Source organism: Barbus barbus (genome assembly GCF_936440315.1).
Source record: "Barbus barbus genome assembly, chromosome: 50".
NCBI lineage: Eukaryota > Metazoa > Chordata > Actinopteri > Cypriniformes > Cyprinidae > Barbus > Barbus barbus.
Genome location: NC_136728.1, coordinates 16,955,933 through 16,982,910, shown reverse-complemented (window position 1 = coordinate 16,982,910; position 26,978 = coordinate 16,955,933). Strand labels below are relative to the sequence as shown.

Here is a 26,978-nt window from a genome sequence, read left to right as displayed (position 1 = left end):
GGAATATGTGAGATTCTTAAAATATGTTAACTTCTGCATTTGTTTTTGTAGGATTGTGAGGAGTCCAAGTTCATCATACTGGGTCTGATTGTTCCTTGTTTTACTCATCAAACTGACACCTGTTTAAAGTCTGTTGTGGTGCTGTTTGACGAAGACATGAAAAACGTGAGTACACCTCTCTACTTCCACAATCTTTTATATTTGACTTTTATAGCAAACAGTTTGAGTGAGTAATGAGATGTACATAATATGTGACCCTGGACCACAAAACCAGTCATAAGTGTCCATTTTTTCAAGTGTCAATAAATAAGCTTTCCATTGATGTATGGTTTGTTAGGTTAGGACAATATTTGTCTGAGATACAACTATTTGAAAATCTGGAATCTGAGGGTGCGAAAAAATCTAAATATTGAGAAAATCTCATTTAAATTAGTCCAAATGAAGTTCTTAGCAATGCATATTACTGATCAAAAATTAAGTTTTGACATATTTACAGTAGGAAATTCACTAAATATTTTAATGGAACATGATCTTAAAATTCTAATGATTTTTGGCATAAAATAAAAATGGATAATTTGGACCAATACAATGTATGGCTATTGCTACAAATGTACCCCAACAACGTAAGACTGGTTTCGTGGTCCAGGGTCACATATTACAGTGCTGTTCAAAAGTTTAAGGTCAGTAAAATGTTTCAGATGTTTATGCTTACCAAGGCTGCATTTACATTTTCAAGATTCCTTGAGGAACAGAAATAAAACAGCAGACTTTAATGTTATTTTTATTCAATGTAATGTGTCCTTGGCTAATAACAATGGCATTTATTTAAAAAGAAAAGAAAAGTAGTGTAACTTGTGCAAAATAAAACTATGACGGTGCTCTTTTTTTCTTCAGCCTCTGATTATTAAAGCTGACGGGACGGTGCAACACAATGCAGAAATTTCACTTCCTTACATGGCAGGTGAGGGAGAGGAAGCTTTTTATCTCTTTTCTGTGTTTTAGAACATATATATGAAGCATTTTTCAAACTCTTCGACTCTTTTTCGCTCAGCTGACTTCACGGTGTTCATGCCGTCATCGTTTCACATCATGCTTCAGACCACCTTTGGGCTACAGGTGCAGGTACAGTTGGTGCCTCTTATGCAGATCTACATCACTGTAGACCAAAGCTTCCAGGGCAAGACTTGTGGTGAGACCTCTGTCTTAAAAAGCATGAAACAACATCTGAATTATAAAGTGAATTCATCATGAAAGCCAATGTTGTGGCATTTGTTTGTTTATGCAGGTATTTGTGGAAATTTTAACAAAGTGCTGTCAGATGATCTGAAGACCCCTCAGGGAGTGGTGGAGGGTACAGCGGTCTCCTTTGCAAATGCCTGGAAGGCCCAGTCCAACTGTCCTGACCGTACTGAGAGACTGGACGACCCCTGTTCCTACAGCAGTGACAGTGGTGAGAGACCTTTTACTTCCAAACTCAATGTGGCGATGTCAGGCCGATTAGTTTTTAATTTTGTATTCGTATTGTTTTATACATATCACTGTAAAAAGTGATAAGTTCACTTAGGCAACCCATTGCTTTAAAATGATTAAGTAAATTATTATTTTTTTTTTTATTATTATTTACTTATTAATTTTAAGGCAACAGGTTTCCTAAATTTTTTTAAGTTAAGTCAACTTATCACTTTTTCCAGTGTAACGAAGGGTTTATAAGTAGATTGGATAGTAATAGATTCGGAAGCGATCAAGAGCACGAGTGTGTGTTCACGTATGACCGAAAATCACATCAACAAGTGTCAGTATTCTTTCAATACTGTTGCATCAGCCAGTATTTCCACATAAAATTACATGGTGCCCACGTTTTAATAAAGTATCTGCTCGTTTATGCATTTTTTGTTAAGTAGGAGTTTTAATAAAATTCCCATCTTTTATGATACTTTTAGAGCACTTCGCTGAGCACTGGTGTTCCAAGATGAAGGACAAGGAAAGCCTCTTTGCCAAATGTCACACCACTGTCAATCCAGACAGCTACTACAAAGTATGATATGAAACAGTAGCAGATTATATACAGACAAGCAGCATTTTCTTAACCTTTTGAAACTAAGCAACCCAATTTTGTATTATAGTATTTATTAATATTTTAAATTAGCTTTGTATTAATGTTCAGTTTTAGTAATTGCATGTGCTTTTGTTTTTTAAATATTTCTATTTAGCTTTAAATCTAGGACCAATTTAATTCCATTTATCCCAGCTTCCACAGTGACACAACATTTCTATGTACTTTCAGAGATGCAAATACTCCAGCTGTACCTGTGAGAAGAGTGAGGATTGTCTGTGTGCAGTGTTCTCTGCGTACGCCCGAGCCTGTGCGGCTAAAGGAATAATCCTCCAAGGCTGGAGAGACATTGTGTGCAGTAAGATGGCTGAAAATGATTTATTCTGTAGATGGATGGATAAGGGGAAATTTTCAGTGAACAAAAAGTCAAAAGTCTATTTAATGCTAAGTCATGTGATTAATTGTGCAAGTTTTTCACACTAACAAAAAATGCATACAATTTTGTGAGGGAGAAAATGCTAATCTCACATTCTTTGCAGTGTACATTTTTTCCATTGCACTATTCTCTGTATTATAAAAATGTAATTTTAAATATATTTGAACTGAATTCTAAAGGTTCAGGTGTTTACATTTAGGATTAAGATCAAATATTTTCCAGGTAATATTTTCATAATTTAATTTTAATTCAGTAGTAATGAAAAGTTGATGCCAACTTAATATCTTTATAATATAATGCTTATCATTTTTCACACACTATAAAAGTATATAAAACAATATAGCTGACTTTATATTTTAGGAAGGGCATCTTTTACAAGTGGGGTCATTATATCTGGGTATCTCAAAAAGCTTGAAACTAATCTAACCTAGATGATTAGAAGAATGCGTATGTAAATTTGCGGTAACACTTCATTTCGATAGCCCACTTTAGTCATTCTACTAACAGTAAGTAAGTTTGCAACTACATGTCAACTAGCAGTCATTAGAGTATTAGTAGACTGTCTGCTTAATAACTTCTAACACTTTATTTTGATGGGTCCACAACAGACAACATACTGACTATAAGAAACTTTGCAAATATTAAAAACATCAACTTATTCTACTAACCCTAAACCTAACCTAACAGTCTACTCTGAGAGTAAGTAGACATGTAGTGGCAAATTAATAAGAATTAGTTGACATGTAGTTACAAAGTTACTTAGTTAGTAGAATCTCTAAAGTGGACTATCAAAATAAAGTGTAACCAATTTTGCTACATGCATCTTTAAGACAAAATCTCTTTCAAACTGATCTCCACAGAGAAATATACGGAGAATTGCCCGGCCTCACAGAACTACTCCTATGAGCTGCAGAGCTGTCAGCGTACCTGTCTGTCTCTTGCCTCTGAGCGCCAAAGCTGCAGCGTTGACTTTGTGCCCGTTGATGGATGCACATGTCCAGAGGGACTCTACCAGGATGAGAATGATCTGTGTGTACCTATGGAAAAATGCCCATGTTACCACAATGGACAGAAAATTAATCCCGGCAAGTCTGTCACCATTAGGGATGAACACTGGTAAGTGAATGATAACATACTGTGGGTATTAGAGGAGTAGTTATACAAGAAATTTTAAAACTATGAATTTAATATACAATTTGATCTTATTTCTCTGTCTAGTGTTTGCATGAATGGAAACCTTCACTGTCGTTCCTGGAGAACCCAAATTCTGGGTATGAAATGTTTCTTTCATCTACTGCATAGGTTAAATAATTTTGCTTTTGGTTGATATGGACTATACCATCACTAGTACTGGGCTATCATGGCATCTGTAAACAAGGCATTATAAAGTTATCTAATCAAATGTGATGTTGAAAATAATTGTCTAACCAAGGTTTTGATAACCAACAATCCATGAACAATAAACAGTGGTCGATGATTAATATGGATTTTTTTGAGTGGCCAGTGCTGATATGTTAGACAACAAGGTGGCAGAAGTATAAATGACGCTGCACAAGTTACCTTTTAACTTTTTTCACAATTATCTTTTCACAATTGCTTGATGTCTGTTGTAAACAGTCTTTGAATATGGTTTCTGATATAACAAGTACATGAATGATGCAGCGCCTGATATATTTCGCAGGATGCTCCTCTCCGAAGGTTTTCTTCAACTGCAGTAGAGCAGCCCCAGATGAACATGGATTGGAGTGTGCAAAGACTTGTTCGCAACAGGAAGTTGACTGTGTGAGTCTGTAGAATCTAACATCTCTTCTCTCTTTTTCTTTCCCAAAGTCTATCACATGATTTTGCTGGTGGTGTTATTAGTGTGGATAACAGCATTTTGCTTGTACATAATGTTTTCTTCCCTTCTTTCCAGTTCTCACTGGACTGTCAGTCTGGCTGCCAGTGTCCTTTTGGTCTATTGGATGATGGGAGAGGACATTGTGTTAAACCAGATAACTGCCCGTGTAAACATGATGGACAGTATTATGCACCAGGAGCTGAGATATCCATAGATTGCAATAAATGGTCTGTAAAACCAGTGTTATTTATTTCAAGTAATTCAATTATTTTAATTTATTTTTTGTTGACAATAATAACCCAGTGTAAAACAACAGTCATTACCATTGCTACATTAAAATTACATTACCATGAAACCCCTAAATAATGAGGAAATACAACCTGGCCTTTAATGATCTGTAGTATAATACTGTAGTCTCCCTCTATATTTGCAGCACTTGCAAACAGGGAAAATGGAAATGTACACAATATACGTGTCCAGGCATATGCACCATTTACGGCAGTGGACATTATAGAACTTTTGATCAGCAAAGATTCGGCTTCAGGGGAGACTGCAGTTATATTGCTGCTCAGGTATGTGCATTTGGTCAGAGGCTTTATTTAAAAATAATTACAAATAAAGCTTCCTTCAGGAGGCAACACAGCACGTTCTCTTGTTTTGCAGAACAAGTGTGGAAATAAAACTGGCAAATTTCATGTGATCACTGAGAATATGCCTTGTGGAACAACTGGAACCACATGTTCAAAGGCTGTCAAGATACTTTTGGGGGTAAGGCTGCAGGCGTAGCATGCTATGCAGTTTTATGTTTAGCAAAATAGTCAATACTATGTGGTACATTAAGAGAAAAATAAAAGTTTTTAGCTGTTAAGCATATTAAACTTGTTACGTGTAATATAAGACAATATTAGTGTGCAATTTTAAAGGCCAATGAAGGATTTCCTCCCCTCATTCTCTTCAACATTTGAAAGCAATATATAGTCAATGTCTGTCACTGGAATCTATAACTCTTTTACGATGTTTGCGACTTTTTTTTCCCTTCTCTCTCACACAGAGGACTTTGCTGCTGCTTTCTGATGGAATTGTAACAGCCACTGATACTGGAAGTGGTCCAAAGATCAAGTACACTGTGAGAAACGTTGGGATGTACCTTGTCATTGATGCTAACATTGGACTGACAGTTTTGTGGGACCGCAAAACCACCGTCCGCATCATTCTGCAACCTCAGCACATGGTGAGTTTAAGCCATGACTCATGATCTTCAATTTTTTATGTTTTGAACTGACACTTCCAGACAATTTACAACAGTCCCTGAATTTGATTTATTTGTAGTGTAACATCGGTGCTTTATTGATTTTTAACAGGGAGACGTTTGTGGTCTGTGTGGAAATTTCAATGGGAATGGAAAAGATGACTTTACCACTCAGGGAAATTTGCCAACTTCTAATATCCTGGAGTTTGTGGATAGCTGGAAAGTGTTAAGCAGTTGCCCGGAGGCAAAACCAGACTACAACCCATGCCTTTATACCCCCAATCGAGAGACATGGGCAAAAATACAATGTAGCATCATCAAGGATATCCATGGTCCGTTCAAAGTCTGCCATCAAAAGGTACAGTTGCAAAGACTTCTGAGTAAATAAATGGAGTTCCCTATAATGTCGTAAACAAGAATCCTACAATTTTTTAAGGATGGAAATGCATGTTCCCACAGGTGGATCCAAACCCATATTATGAGAACTGTGTAAAGGACTCGTGTGCATGTGACACAGGTGGAGATTGTGAGTGCCTCTGTACAGCTGTTGCAGCTTATGCTCAAGCCTGCAATGAGGCAGATGTTTGTGTGAACTGGAGAACACCTGAGATCTGCCGTAAGCATGTTTCATTCTAGTGCACATCTGTAATCTTTAAATGTGATTCATGCAGATTCTGAATTTTCAGCTACTGTGCTTTCACAAAAAATATATTTTGTATAAACTGATTGCCTGATCATTGCTGCTTGAAGTGATTTCTTTCTTTTAACAATGTACTGCAGTTTTATTGCATTTCTTTTAGTTCAACTGTACACATTCATACTTCTGTCCATGTTTCTCTGTCAGCTGTGTACTGTGACTACTACAATAACTACGATAATGGAACAGAAGATTGCACATGGCATTACAGTCCTTGTCATAAACCTTGCTACAAAACCTGTCTCAACCCTGAGGGTATCTGCAGTAATAACAGTTTACCCCACTTGGAAGGTGAGTTGACATCTGGTGAACGCTAGTGTGCAGTTTTCATCACACTGCATATTTCTGACCTCCTTTTTGCGTTGCAGTGTGCACACATTTTTTGTAAGTTTGTGCACAGGTGTGGATGCACAATTTTAAGGCGACTCTTACCAAGGTGGCACATATTTAAATAATTTTTTTGCTCTTTGTGGCTTTTAGGGAGAAAATAGTATAATTTATTGCATAGGTTATCCAAGGCTTTTTTTTAATTTTTATTGAAATACATTTTATTTTTAGCGTTATCGCAAAGTTTAGCCTATTATTTAAAATTAGTAATCATTTAGAATTAACACTATTTGCTTAAAGTTGTTTTGTATCACTATAAACTGACGTGACGGACAGTGATTAACCTCATACTTTTGTCTCTATACATAAAGATACATCATTTCCTGATTTTGCACTGTAAATGTGATCATTTACATTAAGCACCCAGTTTGTGCCTGTCTAAAATTAAAATTACATTTACAAAACTAGCATACAATTAGGGCTGTCACTAATGATTATTTTGGTAACTGAGTAATAATCTGTCGATTATTCTGATGATTAATCAAGCAATTTGATCCTTTTTTGTGGTAATAAAAATAGACTTAAACGAACAATAGACTTTAAAAATGACTTAAAATACATATACAGTAGCAATGAGGCAATAGCAATTGGTTCAAATACAAGAGCAAGTAATCCCATAGTTTTATTGAATAAAACAGCTAAAATACACAGTGTAATAAAGCAATTTAATCATAACTTACAAATTATGTAGCACAGTATATCAAATGTCTGCAGAGGGCGTTAACAGCCTGACGATTGTTTACACTTTGGAGCGCAATCTAATACTTGTTTAATATTAATTAAACATTTAATCAAAATGTCCACTTAATCTTTAATATTTGGCCACTTCTTTATGATTGAAATGCTACAGCCACTGTAATTTCTCGAACAAGATGTGGACATCAAAACATGCAAACTCAGAACGAGGGTTTAAATTTTACTTTGGAATTGCAATGAACATTTAGCATACTTACAAAGATCCTGCCGTAATTCTCCTGTGCTGGCGTAGGATTTAGGGAAAGGATTTACCTTATAAATCTGATAGAATGGCGCACATTGTTCCCAGATGAACATTATAAGCAGAATAGCAGCATATTTAAAGATAGAGTTTGAGATGGTCCATGCATGTAAATGATAACTGTTTGTGTGGAGCAACATTTACTGTAAACGGAGCGCCTCTAAGATGCACATAACCTACAGTACACACATATAAATAAAGCTCATATATTTATTTAATTTTATTCAAATTTAATCGAGTGACGGAAATGAAATAGCAGAAATTAGCTTTTTTAATGAAAGAGAAGGTCCGTGTACAATAAAGTTGTTAATGAAATTAAAATGTTTAACGAAATTAAAAAAGATTTGAAAATGAAATGAAGATTTCATGAAACACCAGAACACATTTTTTGAGATGTGAACAGATTATCTACAGACTGCATTTCAGTGAAAACACTAATAGCGCTCATAAATGTTATCAATAAATGGAAATTGGTAATTTTTTCATTTTTCTGAGCAATTTCGTTCTTCCGGGTTGAAATGCAAAGTCGAGGTTACGTCGTGGGATGTGACGTAGAGCCGTTAAAAAGTGCGTTCGCAGATCGGTCAAATTCTGACTTGAAGCAGTGCATGCCGGTTAGAAATTTTGTCCGACTTGAGACAGTGTCACGCTGCTCTGGGAACACGGAGCACGGAATGAGGAGATGAGGAAACACGGAGAGTTCACAATTAATGTCTTTAATATCCAACAAGGTTACAAGGAGTACAGGCAGGGAAGACATTCAAGGACCGACGAAACACTGACTGAAAGGACTGGGGCTTTTAAAGACAGGATAACGAGGGAACTAAGGAGACACACCTGGGATCAAATTAAGCAATCAACATGAGGGAGAAACTGGGTCACAGAACACATGGGGAGCAAAACACACAAAACAGTCCACAATCCTGACAGACGGTGCCAATGACACGTGACTGTCACGCGTGGCATCAAAGTACCGCGATGGCGATTAGAGAGCAGCCAGCTGACTCAGCCGCCACAGTTTCTCCAGAGCGGCTGCAGGATCGCTGATGACGACAGCTGTTTTACGATTGGCCAGATTCACCGCATGACAACAGTCACGTGTGTTTCGATTTTTTCTAACCTTTTCAATTCCAATAATGGCCACAAATCTGTGTTTTTAGAACAGTAAAAGCATTTTTACAATAGTCGCAAAGTTATTTAGTCACGTTTATCATAAAACACTGATGAAAGCATATATATACCCCCACTTTATTAGTATTTAAATAGTATATGATTGTTGAACTTTGTTGCTCATGAAAATGTATTTGACAAATATTGCATTTTAATCACTTCATCTGCAACCCAATCTCATGAAAGTGCGTATAAATAGTACACCAAATAAAAATTAAAACTTGTGGTATTGTATGCAAAAATGGAGTTTGGCGTGTATATGCTACACGATGGGTAGGATTAGGGTTGTGGGGTAGGTCAGTATCATATGGACGTGAAAACTGTGTATCATATTCATGCCAACAAATTTCGTATCACATGCACGCGAAAACTGCGTTTTATATGTACCTGTTTTGTTTGGTTCGATTAAAACAAAATCGCTTCCCCCTTTGGTGCAGATCTTTGGGCAGGTGTGAATACAGCAATCACACTCTGGTGCGCACCAAACAACCTAACCGAGACCCAGCTAAAGAGGTGGTCTCGGTTCGGTTCCAAATTAACTCTGGTATGGTCCGTTTAAGGTGTGAATATGAACCAGCCTCGATCCGACCCAATTGCAGAAAGCACGCTCAGAAACACACAGCTCGCGCATATAGTGCTGTTGTTTGCATTTCAATCGCTTAAATCACTTGTTTTTAAACCGCAATGCTTAAAAAAGCATGCAAATTATGAATTTGAAATAAAAATAGACCCTTTACAGTTCCGAACTACGTATTATTCTTACCTATTTAAATTAGTTTCCACTGATATCCTGAAGCACGCTTCAGCTTCCACTCTCCACATAAATGATTGGATATGCGCCTAGCGCACATTTATCTAGGTTCAATGTTTAAACTAACATTTTGATATGCTTTAAGTATTTTATATCTATAGATTTTAATTACATAGTATGACATTGTCTCATTTGATGCTCATAAATTTCTTCAAATTGCGTTAGTATCTCATAACAGCAAATCAGTAAAAGAATACAAATTGCACTATGACGTGCCGTGACGCAACAGCTAAAGTCTGCCTACTCTGGATGCGATAAAGCGACTGTTGAAAATCATTTGAAATTTGTGTCAGCACGTCATAAATAGAACGCGGCAGCAGTTCTTTGTTGGGGATTTGTTGCGCCGCGCAGTATCCAGCGTAGACACTGGATGCGTCTCAATCAGCTCCCTAGCTCCCGAGCTCGTGAATCAGTTGATCATGTACACGAATTCGGTCACTGGTAAGTTCGCTGACTCACTGCATGTTGGGACAGTGATCACTCGAATTCCAGTGACATGATTACGTACAGCATCAACAGACAACATTGTAGAACGTCACTGCTTGAATTAATAAACAACAGACTGGACCAATTTTTTTATATTATTTTTTATTCTCTTTATTCACATTATTTTGCTTTGTTTCACAGAACTAATCGTTGCCTGTGTCGCGTAGATTACGTATGTGTGGGGCGGAGCTATCAAAATAAGGGCGAAACCCTTTTGGGGTAGGGGCGTGTTTGTTTTGGTGATTTCAAATATCAACATTGGCTTCCAGAAATCGCTTACTCCACCTTCAATTTCGGACCGGAGCAGACACTTTTCATTCATATTTTATATTTTCTCGTGCTCCAAACATGAGCCAGCACCATATTCAGGCACATATCATGTCTTCAAATGAAATACGCGCGAATAAGGGCGCTGATACAGCGGTACATCTGATCATGAATGTGATGACATGATGGATTATTGTGAAACACCACAAACAATGATATAGCTTATAGACCAAAAATTCAAAGAAGAGTAAACAATAAGTGACTGCCTTTATTCTTTCTGTTCTAAGGTGTGAACGATCAGTGCTGAAACGGGGGTTTCATGACACTTTAAGAGGTTGTTGTTCAATTTAGTTTGACACAAATAATGACACAAATAATCTCAAGGGTTTTTCACATGTGTCCCCTCAATGGACCACAACCTAATCAGTCTGTACATAAGAAAATAATTAATTCATCAAATCTACTCAAGACGCCAAGTTTTGAGTGCTGTACCGCAAACTACTACTTCTCACTGCTGTTTCCTTATAGTTCCCAATCCCAGTCCTCACGCTCTCCTGCTCTGCACATTTCATGTATTTCTGTGAAGTGGACATCACAGGATATTCCGCCATGATTACAGTTTGAAACGAGCATATATTTTCCATACAAAGGGCATTAAAGTGTGCGAGACTTTAAATAGTATAGAATTTAAATAGTATTTATTTACAGAGGTATATTATGTCACACTTCACTCTTCTCTAGTAAGTTTCGTCTGTGTGTGAAGATGCTGGCGCAGCGCAAATCCGTGAATTAATAAAAATCCAGGCAATGCTATGGGGGTCATTTGTAAAATTATTTTAATATGTTCCTTGAGGGTCACTTAAAATGTTAATGTTTTTTGCACTAAATAAATAAATAAGCAAATATATATGCAAAAAATTATTATTCTCAACCATCTTTCTGAAATTATCAATTTTTAAGGGACAACTCCTTTAAGGCTTATCAGTAAATGAAAGATCTTTTACTCTTCTGTTTGTCCTTTTGTCAGCAGACTCAAATGTCAGAATGTCCGAAACTGAACTGAATTTGTGTACTGTATCCAGTGTAGATAGCGTCAGTGATTATAAAGGGATCTATTTGCTTTTGACTTGCATAGTGCACATAGTGCTTTTGACTGCAAGTGTCAGCCATTAAGCGACTGAACACCAGTGGGTGGGACCTAAAGTGCAAAGATGTATAAATATTCGTTGATGTCACGCAATGCCACCCAATATACAAACAAACCATTTTTGGAGCTTGAATAAATGAATGATTTGTTTATAATGAAGGGCATGTTTTGAGCTATGAAACTTCCTAGACAGCAAGCAGTGTCGGCCCAGATCTGGCCCACATGGATTTCACACAGGCCAGATGTGGGCCAGATCTGGGCCAAAACTATGTTGCTGTCTGGGTTGCATGTTTTAATGGTACACAGAGCAAACACAATGGTCCAAAGTTTAAGGCAAATTTGATTTCTCATGTTATGATCCCGTTAAGGAAGCTTAAAGGTAAAAGCTCTTGGATTTCATAAAAACTATCTTAATTCATCTTCCAAAGATGAATGGAGGTCTTATGGGGTTTGGAATGACATGAGGGTGAGTAATTAATGACAGAATTCTATTTTTTGGGTGAACTATCCCTTTAACGTTGCTTAATGTATTGAGTCACTTGCTTTGAAGGATCAAAGCACCATAAATAACCTGCTGCGTACAGATAATTTGATTGTTTGACAGACAGATGGATAAAAACAGATATAAATGTGAAGTGTAAGTTTAATGTTAAGCAATAGAAAGGTGTTTACTATTTAATATCTCTAACATGACAAATATGGCATTCTATGGATTAGGGCAGTTTTGCAGTAGGCAATATTTATAACAAGCAGTGTTTGAGGGAAAATAGGTTCTTTTTTGTTGTGTTTTTAGTACAGTAAGCCAAATTCACCATTTTTCATGTTAAGTATTTTAGAATGTGCCTGCCTGTCTACTCTTACTGTCATTTTTTATTAATAATAAAATATGTAATTAAGTGAAATTATTCAACTGAATATATTAAAGGTAATAAAATAAATAATATATACAAATAAAAAAATATAACTTGTATAATAGTTCAAATAATAGACATCTCTCTTATTTATTTATTTATGCAGGATGTTATCCAAAATGTCCAGAGGATAAGCCTATTTTTGATGAGCAAAATCATATCTGTGTGGAGGAATGTACACCAACAACAACACCAGAACCTACGACATCATCTACCCCTACACCGACAACTACAACAAAATCTACTACAACAACACCAGAAACTACCACATCATCTACCCCTACACCGACAACAACAACAACCATGACATTTTCATCAACATCAACTGAGACTATGACACCATGCATAATATGTTGGTGGTCTGACTGGTTTAATGTGTATAATCCTGAATTAGAAGGATCGGATGACTTGGAGACTTATGAAAACATTGCAAAAAGGGGAAAAGAGATCTGTGAAGAGCCAGTAGATATCGACTGTAGGGCTGTGGGCCAACCTAACACAAGCTTTGAAGATTATATTCATCACACTGGACAAGTTGCCCATTGCAATGTTTCATATGGATTGGTGTGTAAGAAAACAGAACAGAATTCACGCCCCTATAAGTGCTTTGACTATGAAATACGTGTTAAATGTTGTATCCCTTGTTCAAGTACCACATCATCTACCCATACACCATCAACTACAACACAGTCTACTACAACAACACCAGAACCTACCACAACAACAGCAGAACCTACCACATCATCTACCTTTACACCGACAACTACCACAAAGACTGCAACAGTAGAACATAACACAACAACACCAAAGCCACCCACACCATCTACCCCAACACCGACAACTACCACAAAGTCTACTACAACAGCAAAACCTATCACAACAACACCAGAGTCACCCACACCATCTACCCCAACACCGACAACTACCACAAAGTCTACTACAACAGCAGAACCTACCACAACAACACCAGAGCAACCCAGACCATCTACTCCAACACTGACAACTACCACAAAGTCTACTACAACAGCAGAACCTACCACAACAACATCAGAGCCACCCACACCATCTACCCCAACACCGACAACTGCAACAAAGTCTACAACAACAACAGAAGAACCTACCACATCATTTACCCCCACACCTACAACCATAACAAAGTCTACTACAACAACTGAAAAAATAAGTGTTCAAACGGCAAAACCACCACATACAACAACAGCAACAGCTACACAGCAAATTATAATTACAACACCCACACCATCTACCCCAACACTGACAACTACCACAAAGTCTACTACAACAGCAGAATCTACCACAACAACACTAGAGCCACCCACACCATCTACCCCAAAACCGACAACTACCACAAAGTCTACTATAACAGCAGAACCTACCACAAAAACACCAAAGCCACCCACACCATCTACCCCAACACCGACAACTACCACAAAGTCTACTACAACAGCAGAACCTACCACAACAACACCAGAGCCACCCACACCATCTACCCCAAAACTGACAACTACCACAAAGTCTACTACAACAGCAGAACCTACCACAACAACATCAGAGCCACCCACACCATCTATCCCAACACCGACAACTGCCACAAAGTCTACTACTACAGCAGAACCTACCACAACAACACCAAAGCCACCCACACCATCTACCCCAACACCGACAACTACAACAAAGTCTACAACAACAACAACAGAAGAACCTACCACATCATTTACCCCCACACCTACAATCATAACAAAGTCTACTACAACAACTGAAACAATAAGTGTTCAAACGGGAAAACCACCACATACAACAACAGCAACAGCTACACAGCAAATTATAATTACAACACACCCACCATCTACCCCAACACCGACAACAACAACAACCATGCCATTTTTATCAACATCAACTGAGACTATGACACCATGCATAATATGTTGGTGGTCTGACTGGTTTAATGTGTATAATCCTGAATTAGAAGGATCGGATGACTTGGAGACTTATGAAAACATTGCAAAAAGGGGAAAAGAGATCTGTGAAGAGCCAGTAGACATCGACTGTAGGGCTGTGGGCCAACCTAACACAAGCTTTGAAGATTATATTCATCACACTGGACAAGTTGCCCATTGCAATGTTTCATATGGATTGGTGTGTAAGAAAACAGAACAGAATTCACGCCCCTATAAGTGCTTTGACTATGAAATACGTGTTAAATGTTGTATCCCTTGTTCAAGTACCACATCATCTACCCATACACCATCAACTACAACACAGTCTACTACAACAACACCAGAACCTACCACAACAACAGCAGAACCTACCACATCATCTACCTTTACACCGACAACTACCACAAAGACTGCAACAGTAGAACATAACACAACAACACCAAAGCCACCCACACCATCTACCCCAACACCGACAACTACCACAAAGTCTACTACAACAGCAAAACCTATCACAACAACACCAGAGTCACCCACACCATCTACCCCAACACCGACAACTACCACAAAGTCTACTACAACAGCAGAACCTACCACAACAACACCAGAGCAACCCAGACCATCTACTCCAACACTGACAACTACCACAAAGTCTACTACAACAGCAGAACCTACCACAACAACATCAGAGCCACCCACACCATCTACCCCAACACCGACAACTGCAACAAAGTCTACAACAACAACAACAGAAGAACCTACCACATCATTTACCCCCACACCTACAACTATAACAAAGTCTACTACAACAACTGAAACAATAAGTGTTCAAACGGCAAAACCACCACATACAACAACAGCGACAACAGCTACACAGCAAATTATAATTACAACACCCACACCATCTACCCCAACACCGACAACTACCACAAAGTCTACTACAACAGCAAAACCTATCACAACAACATCAGAGCCACCCACACCATCTACCCCAACACCGACAACTGCAACAAAGTCTACAACAACAACAACAGAAGAACCTACCACATCATTTACCCCCACACCTACAACCATAACAAAGTCTACTACAACAACTGAAACAATAAGTGTTCAAACGGCAAAACCACCACATACAACAACAGCAACAGCTACACAGCAAATTATAATTACAACACCCACACCATCTACCCCAACACCGACAACTACCACAAAGTCTACTACAACAGCAGAACCTACCACAACAACACTAGAGACACCCACACCATCTACCCCAAAACCGACAACTACCACAAAGTCTACTACAACAGCAGAACCTACCACAACAACACCAGAGCCACCCACACCATCTACCCCAAAACTGACAACTACCACAAAGTCTACTACAACAGCAGAACCTACCACAACAACATCAGAGCCACCCACACCATCTATCCCAACACCGACAACTACCACAAAGTCTACTACTACAGCAGAACCTACCACAACAACACCAAAGCCACCCACACCATCTACCCCAACACCGACAACTACAACAACGTCTACAACAACAACAACAGAAGAACCTACCACATCATTTACCCCCACACCTACAATCATAACAAAGTCTACTACAACAACTGAAACAATAAGTGTTCAAACGGGAAAACCACCACATACAACAACAGCAACAGCTACACAGCAAATTATAATTACAACACACCCACCATCTACCCCAACACCGACAACAACAACAACCATGACATTTTCATCAACTGAGACTATGACACCATGCATAATATGTTGGTGGTCTGACTGGTTTAATGTGTATAATCCTGAATTAGAAGGATCGGATGACTTGGAGACTTATGAAAATATTGCAAAAAGGGGAAAAGAGATCTGTGAAGAGCCAGTAGATATCGACTGTAGGCCTGTGGGCCAACCTAACACAAGCTTTGAAGATTATATTCATCACACTGGACAAGTTGCCCATTGCAATGTTTCATATGGATTGGTGTGTAAGAAAACAGAACAGAATTCACGCCCCTATAAGTGCTTTGACTATGAAATACGTGTTAAATGTTGTATCCCTTGTTCAAGTACCACATCATCTACCCATACACCATCAACTACAACAAAGTCTACTACAACAGCAGAACCTACCACATCATCTACCCCTACACAGACAACTACCACAAAGTCTACCACAACAGCAAAACCTAGCACAACAACACCAGAGCGACCCACACCATCTACCCCAACACCGACAACTACCACAAAGTCTACTACAACAGCAGAAACTACCACAACAACACCAGAGCCACCCACACCATCTACCCCAACATCGACAACTACCACAAAGCCTACTGCAACAGCAGCACCTACCACAACAACACCAAAGCCACCCACGCCATCTACCCCAACACCGACAACTACCACAAAGTCTACTACAACAACAGAACCTACCACAACAACACCAGAGCAACCCACACCATCTACCCCAACACCGACAACTACAACAAAGTATACAACAACAACAACAGAAGAACCTACCACATCATTTACCCCCACACCTACAACCATAACAAAGTCTACTACAACAACTGAAACAATAAGTGTTCAAACGGGAAATCCACCACATACAACAACAGCAACAGCTACACAGCAAATTATAATTACAACACACCCACCATCTACCCCAACACCGACAACTACCACAAAGTCTACTGCAACAGCAGAACCTACCACATCATCTACCCCTACACCGACAACTACCACAAAGACTGCAACAGTAGAACATAACACAACAACACCAAAGCCACCCACACCATCTACCCCAACACCGACAACTACCACAAAGTCTACTACAACAGCAAAACCTATCACAACAACACCAGAGTCACCCACACCATCTACCCCAACACCGACAACTACCACAAAGTCTACTACAACAGCAGAACCTACCACAACAACACCAGAGCAACCCAGACCATCTACTCCAACACTGACAACTACCACAAAGTCTACTACAACAGCAGAACCTACCACAACAACATCAGAGCCACCCACACCATCTACCCCAACACCGACAACTGCAACAAAGTCTACAACAACAACAACAGAAGAACCTACCACATCATTTACCCCCACACCTACAACCATAACAAAGTCTACTACAACAACTGAAACAATAAGTGTTCAAACGGCAAAACCACCACATACAACAACAGCGACAACAGCTACACAGCAAATTATAATTACAACACCCACACCATCTACCCCAACACCGACAACTACCACAAAGTCTACTACAACAGCAAAACCTATCACAACAACACCAGAGTCACCCACACCATCTACCCCAACACCGACAACTACCACAAAGTCTACTACAACAGCAGAACCTACCACAACAACACCAGAGCAACCCAGACCATCTACTCCAACACTGACAACTACCACAAAGTCTACTACAACAGCAGAACCTACCACAACAACATCAGAGCCACCCACACCATCTACCCCAACACCGACAACTGCAACAAAGTCTACAACAACAACAACAGAAGAACCTACCACATCATTTACCCCCACACCTACAACCATAACAAAGTCTACTACAACAACTGAAACAATAAGTGTTCAAACGGCAAAACCACCACATACAACAACAGCAACAGCTACACAGCAAATTATAATTACAACACCCACACCATCTACCCCAACACCGACAACTACCACAAAGTCTACTACAACAGCAGAACCTACCACAACAACACTAGAGACACCCACACCATCTACCCCAAAACCGACAACTACCACAAAGTCTACTACAACAGCAGAACCTACCACAACAACACCAGAGCCACCCACACCATCTACCCCAAAACTGACAACTACCACAAAGTCTACTACAACAGCAGAACCTACCACAACAACATCAGAGCCACCCACACCATCTATCCCAACACCGACAACTACCACAAAGTCTACTACTACAGCAGAACCTACCACAACAACACCAAAGCCACCCACACCATCTACCCCAACACCGACAACTACAACAACGTCTACAACAACAACAACAGAAGAACCTACCACATCATTTACCCCCACACCTACAATCATAACAAAGTCTACTACAACAACTGAAACAATAAGTGTTCAAACGGGAAAACCACCACATACAACAACAGCAACAGCTACACAGCAAATTATAATTACAACACACCCACCATCTACCCCAACACCGACAACAACAACAACCATGACATTTTCATCAACTGAGACTATGACACCATGCATAATATGTTGGTGGTCTGACTGGTTTAATGTGTATAATCCTGAATTAGAAGGATCGGATGACTTGGAGACTTATGAAAATATTGCAAAAAGGGGAAAAGAGATCTGTGAAGAGCCAGTAGATATCGACTGTAGGCCTGTGGGCCAACCTAACACAAGCTTTGAAGATTATATTCATCACACTGGACAAGTTGCCCATTGCAATGTTTCATATGGATTGGTGTGTAAGAAAACAGAACAGAATTCACGCCCCTATAAGTGCTTTGACTATGAAATACGTGTTAAATGTTGTATCCCTTGTTCAAGTACCACATCATCTACCCATACACCATCAACTACAACAAAGTCTACTACAACAGCAGAACCTACCACATCATCTACCCCTACACAGACAACTACCACAAAGTCTACCACAACAGCAAAACCTAGCACAACAACACCAGAGCGACCCACACCATCTACCCCAACACCGACAACTACCACAAAGTCTACTACAACAGCAGAACCTACCACAACAACACCAGAGCCACCCACACCATCTACCCCAACATCGACAACTACCACAAAGCCTACTGCAACAGCAGCACCTACCACAACAACACCAAAGCCACCCACGCCATCTACCCCAACACCGACAACTACCACAAAGTCTACTACAACAACAGAACCTACCACAACAACACCAGAGCAACCCACACCATCTACCCCAACACCGACAACTACAACAAAGTATACAACAACAACAACAGAAGAACCTACCACATCATTTACCCCCACACCTACAACCATAACAAAGTCTACTACAACAACTGAAACAATAAGTGTTCAAACGGGAAATCCACCACATACAACAACAGCAACAGCTACACAGCAAATTATAATTACAACACACCCACCATCTACCCCAACACCGACAACTACCACAAAGTCTACTGCAACAGCAGAACCTACCACATCATCTACCCCTACACCGACAACTACCACAAAGTCTACCACAACAGCAAAACCTACCACAACAACACCAGAGAGACCCACACCATCTACCCCAACACCGACAACTACCACAAAGTCTACTACAACAGCAGAACCTACCACAACAACAACTGAGCCACCCACACCATCTACCCCAACACTGACAACTACCACAAAGTCTACTACAACAGCAGAACCTACCACAACAACACCAGAGCCACCCACACCATCTACCACAACAACACCAGAGCCACCCACACCATCTGTCCCAACATCGACAACTACCACAAAGCCTACTGCAACAGCAGCACCTACCACAACAACACCAAAGCCACCCACACCATCTACCCCAACACCGACAACTACCACAAAGTCTACTACAACAACAGAACCTACCACAACAACACCAGAGCAACCCACACCATCTACCCCGACACCGACAACTACAACAAAGTCTACAACAACAACAGAAGAACCTACCACATCATTTACCCCCACACCTACAACCATAACAAAGTCTACTACAACAACTGAAACAATAAGTGTTCAAACGGGAAATCCACCACATACAACAACAGCAACAGCTACACAGCAAATTATAATTACAACACACCCACCATCTACCCCAACACCGACAACTACCACAAAGTCTACTGCAACAGCAGAACCTACCACATCATCTACCCCTACACCGACAACTACCACAAAGTCTACCACAACAGCAAAACCTACCACAACAACACCAGAGAGACCCACACCATCTACCCCAACACCGACATCTACCACAAAGTCTACTACAACAGCAGAACCTACCACAACAACACCAAAGCCACCCACACCATCTACCACAACACCGACATCTACCACAAAGTCTACTACAACAGCACAACCTACCACAATAACAGCAGAACCTACCACATTATCTACCTTTACACCGACAACTACCACAAAGTCTACTATAACAGCAGAACCTACCACAACAACACCAGAGCCACCCACACCATCTACCCCAAAACTGACAACTACCACAAAGTCTACTACAACAGCAGAACCTACCACAACAACACCAGAGCCACCCACACCATCTATCCCAACACCGATAACTACAACAAAGTCTACTGCAACAGCAGAACCTACCACAACAACACCAAAGCCACCCACACCATCTACCCCAACACCGACAACTACCACAAAGTCTACTACTACAGCAGAACCTACCACAACAACACCAAAGCCACCCACACCATCTACCCCAACACCGACAACTACAACAAAGTCTACTACAACAGCAGAAACTACCACATCATCTACCCCTACACCGACAACTACAACAAAGTCTACTACAACAGCAGAACCTACCACATCATCTACCCCTACACAGACAACTACCACAAAGTCTACCACAACAGCAAAACCTACCACAACAACACCAGAGCGACCCACCCCATCTACCCCAACAACGACAACTACCACAAAGTCTACTACAACAACAACAGAAGAACCTACCACATCATTTACCCCCACACCTACAATGATAACAAAGTCTACTACAACAACTGAAACAATAAGTGTTCAAACGGGAAAACCACCACATACAACAACAGCAACAGCTACACAGCAAATTATAATTACAACACACCCACCATCTACCCCAACACCGACAACTACCACAAAGTCTACCACAACAACAAAACCTACCACAACAACACCAGAGCGACCCACACAATCTACCCCAACACCGACAACTACCACAAAGCCTACTGCAACAGCAGCACCTACCACAACAACACCAAAGCCACCCACACCATCTACCCCAACACCGACAACTACCACAAAGTCTACTACAACAACAGAACCTACCACAACAACACCAGAGCAACCCACACCATCTACCCCAACACCGACAACTACAACAAAGTCTACAACAACAACAACAGAAGAACCTACCACATCATTTACCCCCACACCTACAACCATAACAAAGTCTACTACAACAACTGAAACAATAAGTGTTCAAACGGGAAAACCACCACATACAACAACAACAACAGCTAAACCGCCAATTATAATTACAACACCCACACCATCTACCCCTACACCGACAACTACCACAAAGTCTACTACAACAACAGCAGAACCTACCATATCATCTACCCCTACACCGACAACTACCACAAAGTCTACTACAACAGCAGCACCTACCACAACAACACCAGAGCCACCCACACCATCTACCCCTACACCGACAACTACCACAAAGTCTACTACAACACCAGAACCTACCACAACAACACTAGAGCCACCCACACCATCTACCCCAACACCGAAAACTACCACAAAGTCTACTACAACAGCAGAACCTACCACAACAACACCAGAGCCCCCCACACCATCTACCCCAACACCGACAACTACCACAAAGTCTACTACAACAGCAGAACCTACCACAACAACATCAGAGCCACCCACACCATCTACCCCAACACCGACAACTACAACAACGTCTACAACATTAAAACCTACGACATTACCTACCACTACAGTGAAAACTGAATCGGTTGTTTCCAGTACTACACCAACACCTGCTCCTACACCAACTCGACGCTACGACTGTCCCGAATGGGATGCAAACGTACGACTTAATATACTTTCTTATAATTTTTGTATCAAGGGGTCATGAAATGCAGTTTCAGATTTTTATATTGTTTCTTGAAGTTAGTATATAAAGTTTACAAATAAATATTTGAAAATATGTATATATATAGGTAGGTAGGTACATACATACATGGGGGGAAAGTTACTTGTAAAAGTAATGCATTACAATATTGTGGCACTCCCTAAAAAAGTAACTAATTATGTTACTTAGTTACTTTTTATGGAAGTAAATATTTTTAAATATGAGCAGGGCTTGATTGTTTGTTTTTAATATAAAAAGTTATATTATAGCAAATGTAAAAGCTTCAGTCTGAAGGAAAAGTAAATTCACACCTGTACAGTAGAACGCAGGAGAAAAAGATTCAGCAATAAAAAAAAAAAACAATGAAGCACAATTGTTAGTTTATCTTAAGTCAATTGTTGCTTATTAGTATGGCTAGATCATCAAAGGTCAGCAGAAAAGACATCGGTTAATAAAATGAGATTAGATACATGTGTTATTTAACATTTAATTATTGCAGGTTTGCGTCATATTCTGAGTTTGCATTTCACTGTTTTAATTCATTTTGATGAATACTAAATCAGTTTTTTGCGAGTGAGATTAATTAATGCGCATTCACATTTAGTCTAGAACTACAGTAACATCATGCTCACAGCGCAGACGACACCTGTGTACTTCCGATTTCTTCCAATATGGGGACAGGAGAACTGTCAGTCAATAAAAGGGAAAGCAAAGTTTTTGAAAAAGTAACTCAGATATTTTCTTGTAAATTGAAAAGTAACGCATTACTTTACTAGTTACTTGCAAGTTACGTAATCAGATTACTTTTTTTCGTTACTTGTAATGCGTTACCCCCAACACTGTACGTATAATATATATATATATATATATATATATATATATATATATATATATATATATATATATATATATATATATATATATATGTATTTTTTTTTTTTTTTTTTGTTTTTTTTTTTTTTTTATACTGGATTCTGATTGGCTGGCAGGTATGCAGTAAAACCGTTTAATGCACAGATAGTTCCAAGTCAGTTTGATCACCATTCCATATTAATGTGCTGCTTTAATTGATGCACACAAACACACACACACACACACATAGAGAGAGGAGGGGGGGGGGGGGAGAGAGAGAGAGAGAGGTCAGAGATCAACGCTGCCCCATGACGTTTATTAATAAAATAGCCTAGATACTAGATCGCTACATTATATTCTTCAGCAAGGAGGTGGTAAAGTCGCTATTTTTGAAGTAACTAAACACGGCTTGATTGTTTGTAGAAAGACAAACTGACACAGGTAACACACACACACTTGTATCTCTCTCTCTCTCTCTCTCTCTCTCTCTCTCTCTCTCTCTCTCGAACGATAATTAATTAAAATAAATGCTATAATTAATTCAAATAAATGTGATCTTACTGCACTTTTTCATCTCTATGTCTCATTTGAAGCGGGAAGAATGTGCTAACTGATGAAAATAACCATAATTTTTACCCTTCCGGTCAAATATTGCACTGAAAAGAGCAATACTAGCTTTAACTTGTCTATAACTTGGCAAATGACCATGGAATAAGCGGGATAATCAACGGCTGGCTGTGCATTAAAGGGGATTCACCCAATCTCATGTTAATCTTGAGTACCTATAGAGTAGTAGTGCATCCTTCATATCTCCAAAAAGTCTTTAGTTTTATCATATTAATAAAAGAAAGATACAGCTTTACGATTCTCTATGGAAAAAGCCGAGCTCCTGGAGGCGCGCCGTGTGGGCGGAGCTAAAGAGTGAAGAGTACTTGCGCCGATGGCCAACATTTGATGCTGTTTCACTTACCATCTGCAGTTCTGAATCATGACCGGGATCTTTTATAGCTGGAACTGCTCCATCTCTCAGTATTACACATTGTGCAAATCCAGCATCGAACTGGGCCTTGTTTATAAAACGTTCGTCGACAAAACACTTGAGAAACTCCATTGCTGCCCTGGAAAAACAAACTGTATCCACTGTTCACGTAATGGTGGGTTCTTTTGGGAAGCTGAACAAGGTTATCTTTCCCTCACAACCAAAAGCACACTTCTTTAGAGACATTCTTCCCAAGCGAGTTCTGTGCAGCAGTGCAGTCGAATGAAACGCATTGATGGGCGCTCTCTCTCTCGCGCGCGCTGTTCGATGCGTGCACGGGCGCGTTCTTCCGGGAGAAATGCCCATATAAGGAGTTCCACCGTCGTTTACGTCAGCAAGAACCATGATAGAAAAAAACTCTCTGAAACGTGTACAAACCCGGAAGTGAGATTTTTGGCACAGAAATACTCTGTTATACGTCTAAATTGTTTTTTGAAACTTTGTCCATGCTTAGCATGAGAATCCAACTCTTTAACAGTGTAAACAACTCTGAATGCATGAAAACGCATTGTACACCGCTTCGTGTCATGGCTGCATCACCACCTCGGGTGTGCATTATTTTTCTAATAATTCAATGGCCCGTCGTCAATTATTCCTTACTTAATGCACGGCTAGCCGTTGATTATCCCTTACACATAGGATTTCATCCTAATTTTCACACTCTGTGAAAGACACTTAATGTCAGGGGGAATTACCTCTCGAAGAACCTGAAGTAAATACCCACTGCTGTCTGCTGTAACTGGCTAACTTTATTGCACCGTATCCATGCTTGTCATGTGTTTTGATACTCGTGATGGCAAGTACTGTGATAGAGGCATATATGTTTGAGCCAGAGTCAGATCCTGAGACAGTCAAAATTGAAACACTTCATCCACAACAATTGAAACAATCTGTTTCAATGTGGAAATTTTTGCTTGCTTAATTGCTTAATTTTTGTTATGCAGTTTTAAAATCACTATCAGCAAATGCATTTATTACAAAAAAGACACTGCATGTATGCAGGTATGTACTGATTTTACAAGCAATACTCAAATATGATACAATCAGTATCTTAATAGTATTAAGCACTGGTTTGACGTTTATTACACACTGTAAGAATAAAAACAAATGTACTTAACCTGTGTTGCCTCCAGTGACAAAATGCTTGGCAATGCAGTATCTTTCAAAAAAAGATATTTTGAAAAACTGTTGGCATGTTTAGAATGGTTCACTGAAATATCTTTCAGTCGTTCAGGCACATCATTAAAAAAATTAAATTCAGCCATGCATTTTTAATGTGCAGATGTTTAGTAGGGCTATGCAAAGTTTTTGGAGATGCAGTTTCTTTACATCCACTGACAGAACGTCTGAGTTCTTACTCAACATCTTTATCCAACAGAAGTATTGCTCTTGTCATTGATGAATAGACATGAGTTGTTCAGAACACACCTCCAAGATTATGTACAATTACATAGGATACATGTTAAGGGGCAGATCGAGAACATCACAATTGTTCTGATTTCAAATCTGGGCATTTCAGAGGGGTAGAAAATAATAATTCATATTTAAAACTGGGGAGTTAGTTCATAGTTCTGAAACTAATTATTGTAGAGCAGGGGTATGCAACGTCGGTCCTGGAGTTCCGATATCCTGCAGAGTTTAGCTCCAACCCTGAAAAAACCTCACCTGCCTGTAGCCCTAGTAATTCTGAAGACCTTGATTAGCTTGTTCGGGTGTGTCTGATTAGGGTTGGAGCTAAACTCTACAGGACAGCGGCACTGCAGGACTGACGTTGCCTACCCCTGTTGTAGAGTAACCTCTTATATGTCTTAATTAACATTTTGATTCTCCATTTCATGAGCCCTTCAAATATATGTGGTGTATTTATTTTTTTTTTTTTTTTTTTTTACAGGAGTAATGTACTATTATAAGTGTCTATGGTGCCATTTTAATATTCCAAGGAAATAACATACACTACATTTCAATTTTACATTTAAATTTTCAATTTTACGTCTTTATAATTCTTGTACTTTTTTCTTTATCACCAGACAAATGAGATCTTCTACTTGTGTAAATGCTCAATGGCGAGGTGCATAGAAGGCAACGTCATTGAAATTATCCCAATTCAATGCCCTCCACTGCAGACCATCACCTGTGAAAATGGCAAAAAACCAGTGCTCGTCTATGATGAGCATGGCTGCTGCCAATATTATGCATGTGACTGTGAGTAAACTGGTATTCACAATATGCTTTATTTGAACTGTTATGCTTTCATGGTTTCAAAGGTGCTTGAATTTTGAATGTGTTCCTTTTAAAATTACTATAATTACAAAACACTGCAGTTATGATCTGTGATTTTCTGGCGTCTCATTGAATCTCTTTGTTTTGATGCTGCGCAAGAAAATAAAATGGTCTCTGTCACAGGTTAAATGACAAAGTGGTTATGATAAAATGTTCAATTCTTCAAATGTCAATTGCTATTTTCAACAATCAATGTACATAGGATCAGATTTACTAAACAGGTCAAAATAACATTAGACCACAATCCTATAAAAGCACAAATGGGAGTGTAAGGTTGTGGCTGATCTACTGCACAAATTAAATAACACAGAAGCAGCCAGCTCATTTCCATACTGACAATGCAATATAGGAAGTGGAACACAAAATAAAAATTATGTGGCTTGGTAATCGATATATTCAGATAACATTGTCATTCCAAATAAATGAACACAAGTGGAGAACATTTTCTTACTTCTACCATAAGCTCTATCTTCTTTG

General features: G+C 39.3%; 1 protein-coding gene across 1 annotated transcript in view; it reads left to right on the top strand.

Moving 5' to 3' along the window:
* Positions 1 to 26,978, top strand: part of LOC306867926 (mucin-5B-like) — a gene marked incomplete at its 5' end in the record, with an annotated part of 39,898 nt that overhangs the window by 7,778 nt on the left and 5,142 nt on the right. Inside the window, 25 exons of the mRNA XM_079413879.1 lie at positions 52 to 165; positions 895 to 961; positions 1,052 to 1,189; positions 1,286 to 1,450; positions 1,941 to 2,035; positions 2,285 to 2,411; positions 3,350 to 3,605; positions 3,708 to 3,760; positions 4,171 to 4,271; positions 4,405 to 4,556; positions 4,763 to 4,901; positions 4,993 to 5,097; positions 5,381 to 5,560; positions 5,691 to 5,936; positions 6,038 to 6,194; positions 6,423 to 6,566; positions 12,846 to 13,015; positions 13,102 to 13,234; positions 14,436 to 14,605; positions 14,692 to 14,824; positions 16,224 to 16,393; positions 16,480 to 16,578; positions 18,988 to 19,099; positions 20,930 to 21,195; positions 26,249 to 26,423. Of these exons, the coding sequence (XP_079270005.1) occupies positions 52 to 165; positions 895 to 961; positions 1,052 to 1,189; positions 1,286 to 1,450; positions 1,941 to 2,035; positions 2,285 to 2,411; positions 3,350 to 3,605; positions 3,708 to 3,760; positions 4,171 to 4,271; positions 4,405 to 4,556; positions 4,763 to 4,901; positions 4,993 to 5,097; positions 5,381 to 5,560; positions 5,691 to 5,936; positions 6,038 to 6,194; positions 6,423 to 6,566; positions 12,846 to 13,015; positions 13,102 to 13,234; positions 14,436 to 14,605; positions 14,692 to 14,824; positions 16,224 to 16,393; positions 16,480 to 16,578; positions 18,988 to 19,099; positions 20,930 to 21,195; positions 26,249 to 26,423 (3,667 nt within the window). The remainder of the gene's footprint in view (positions 1 to 51; positions 166 to 894; positions 962 to 1,051; positions 1,190 to 1,285; positions 1,451 to 1,940; positions 2,036 to 2,284; positions 2,412 to 3,349; positions 3,606 to 3,707; positions 3,761 to 4,170; positions 4,272 to 4,404; positions 4,557 to 4,762; positions 4,902 to 4,992; positions 5,098 to 5,380; positions 5,561 to 5,690; positions 5,937 to 6,037; positions 6,195 to 6,422; positions 6,567 to 12,845; positions 13,016 to 13,101; positions 13,235 to 14,435; positions 14,606 to 14,691; positions 14,825 to 16,223; positions 16,394 to 16,479; positions 16,579 to 18,987; positions 19,100 to 20,929; positions 21,196 to 26,248; positions 26,424 to 26,978) is intronic.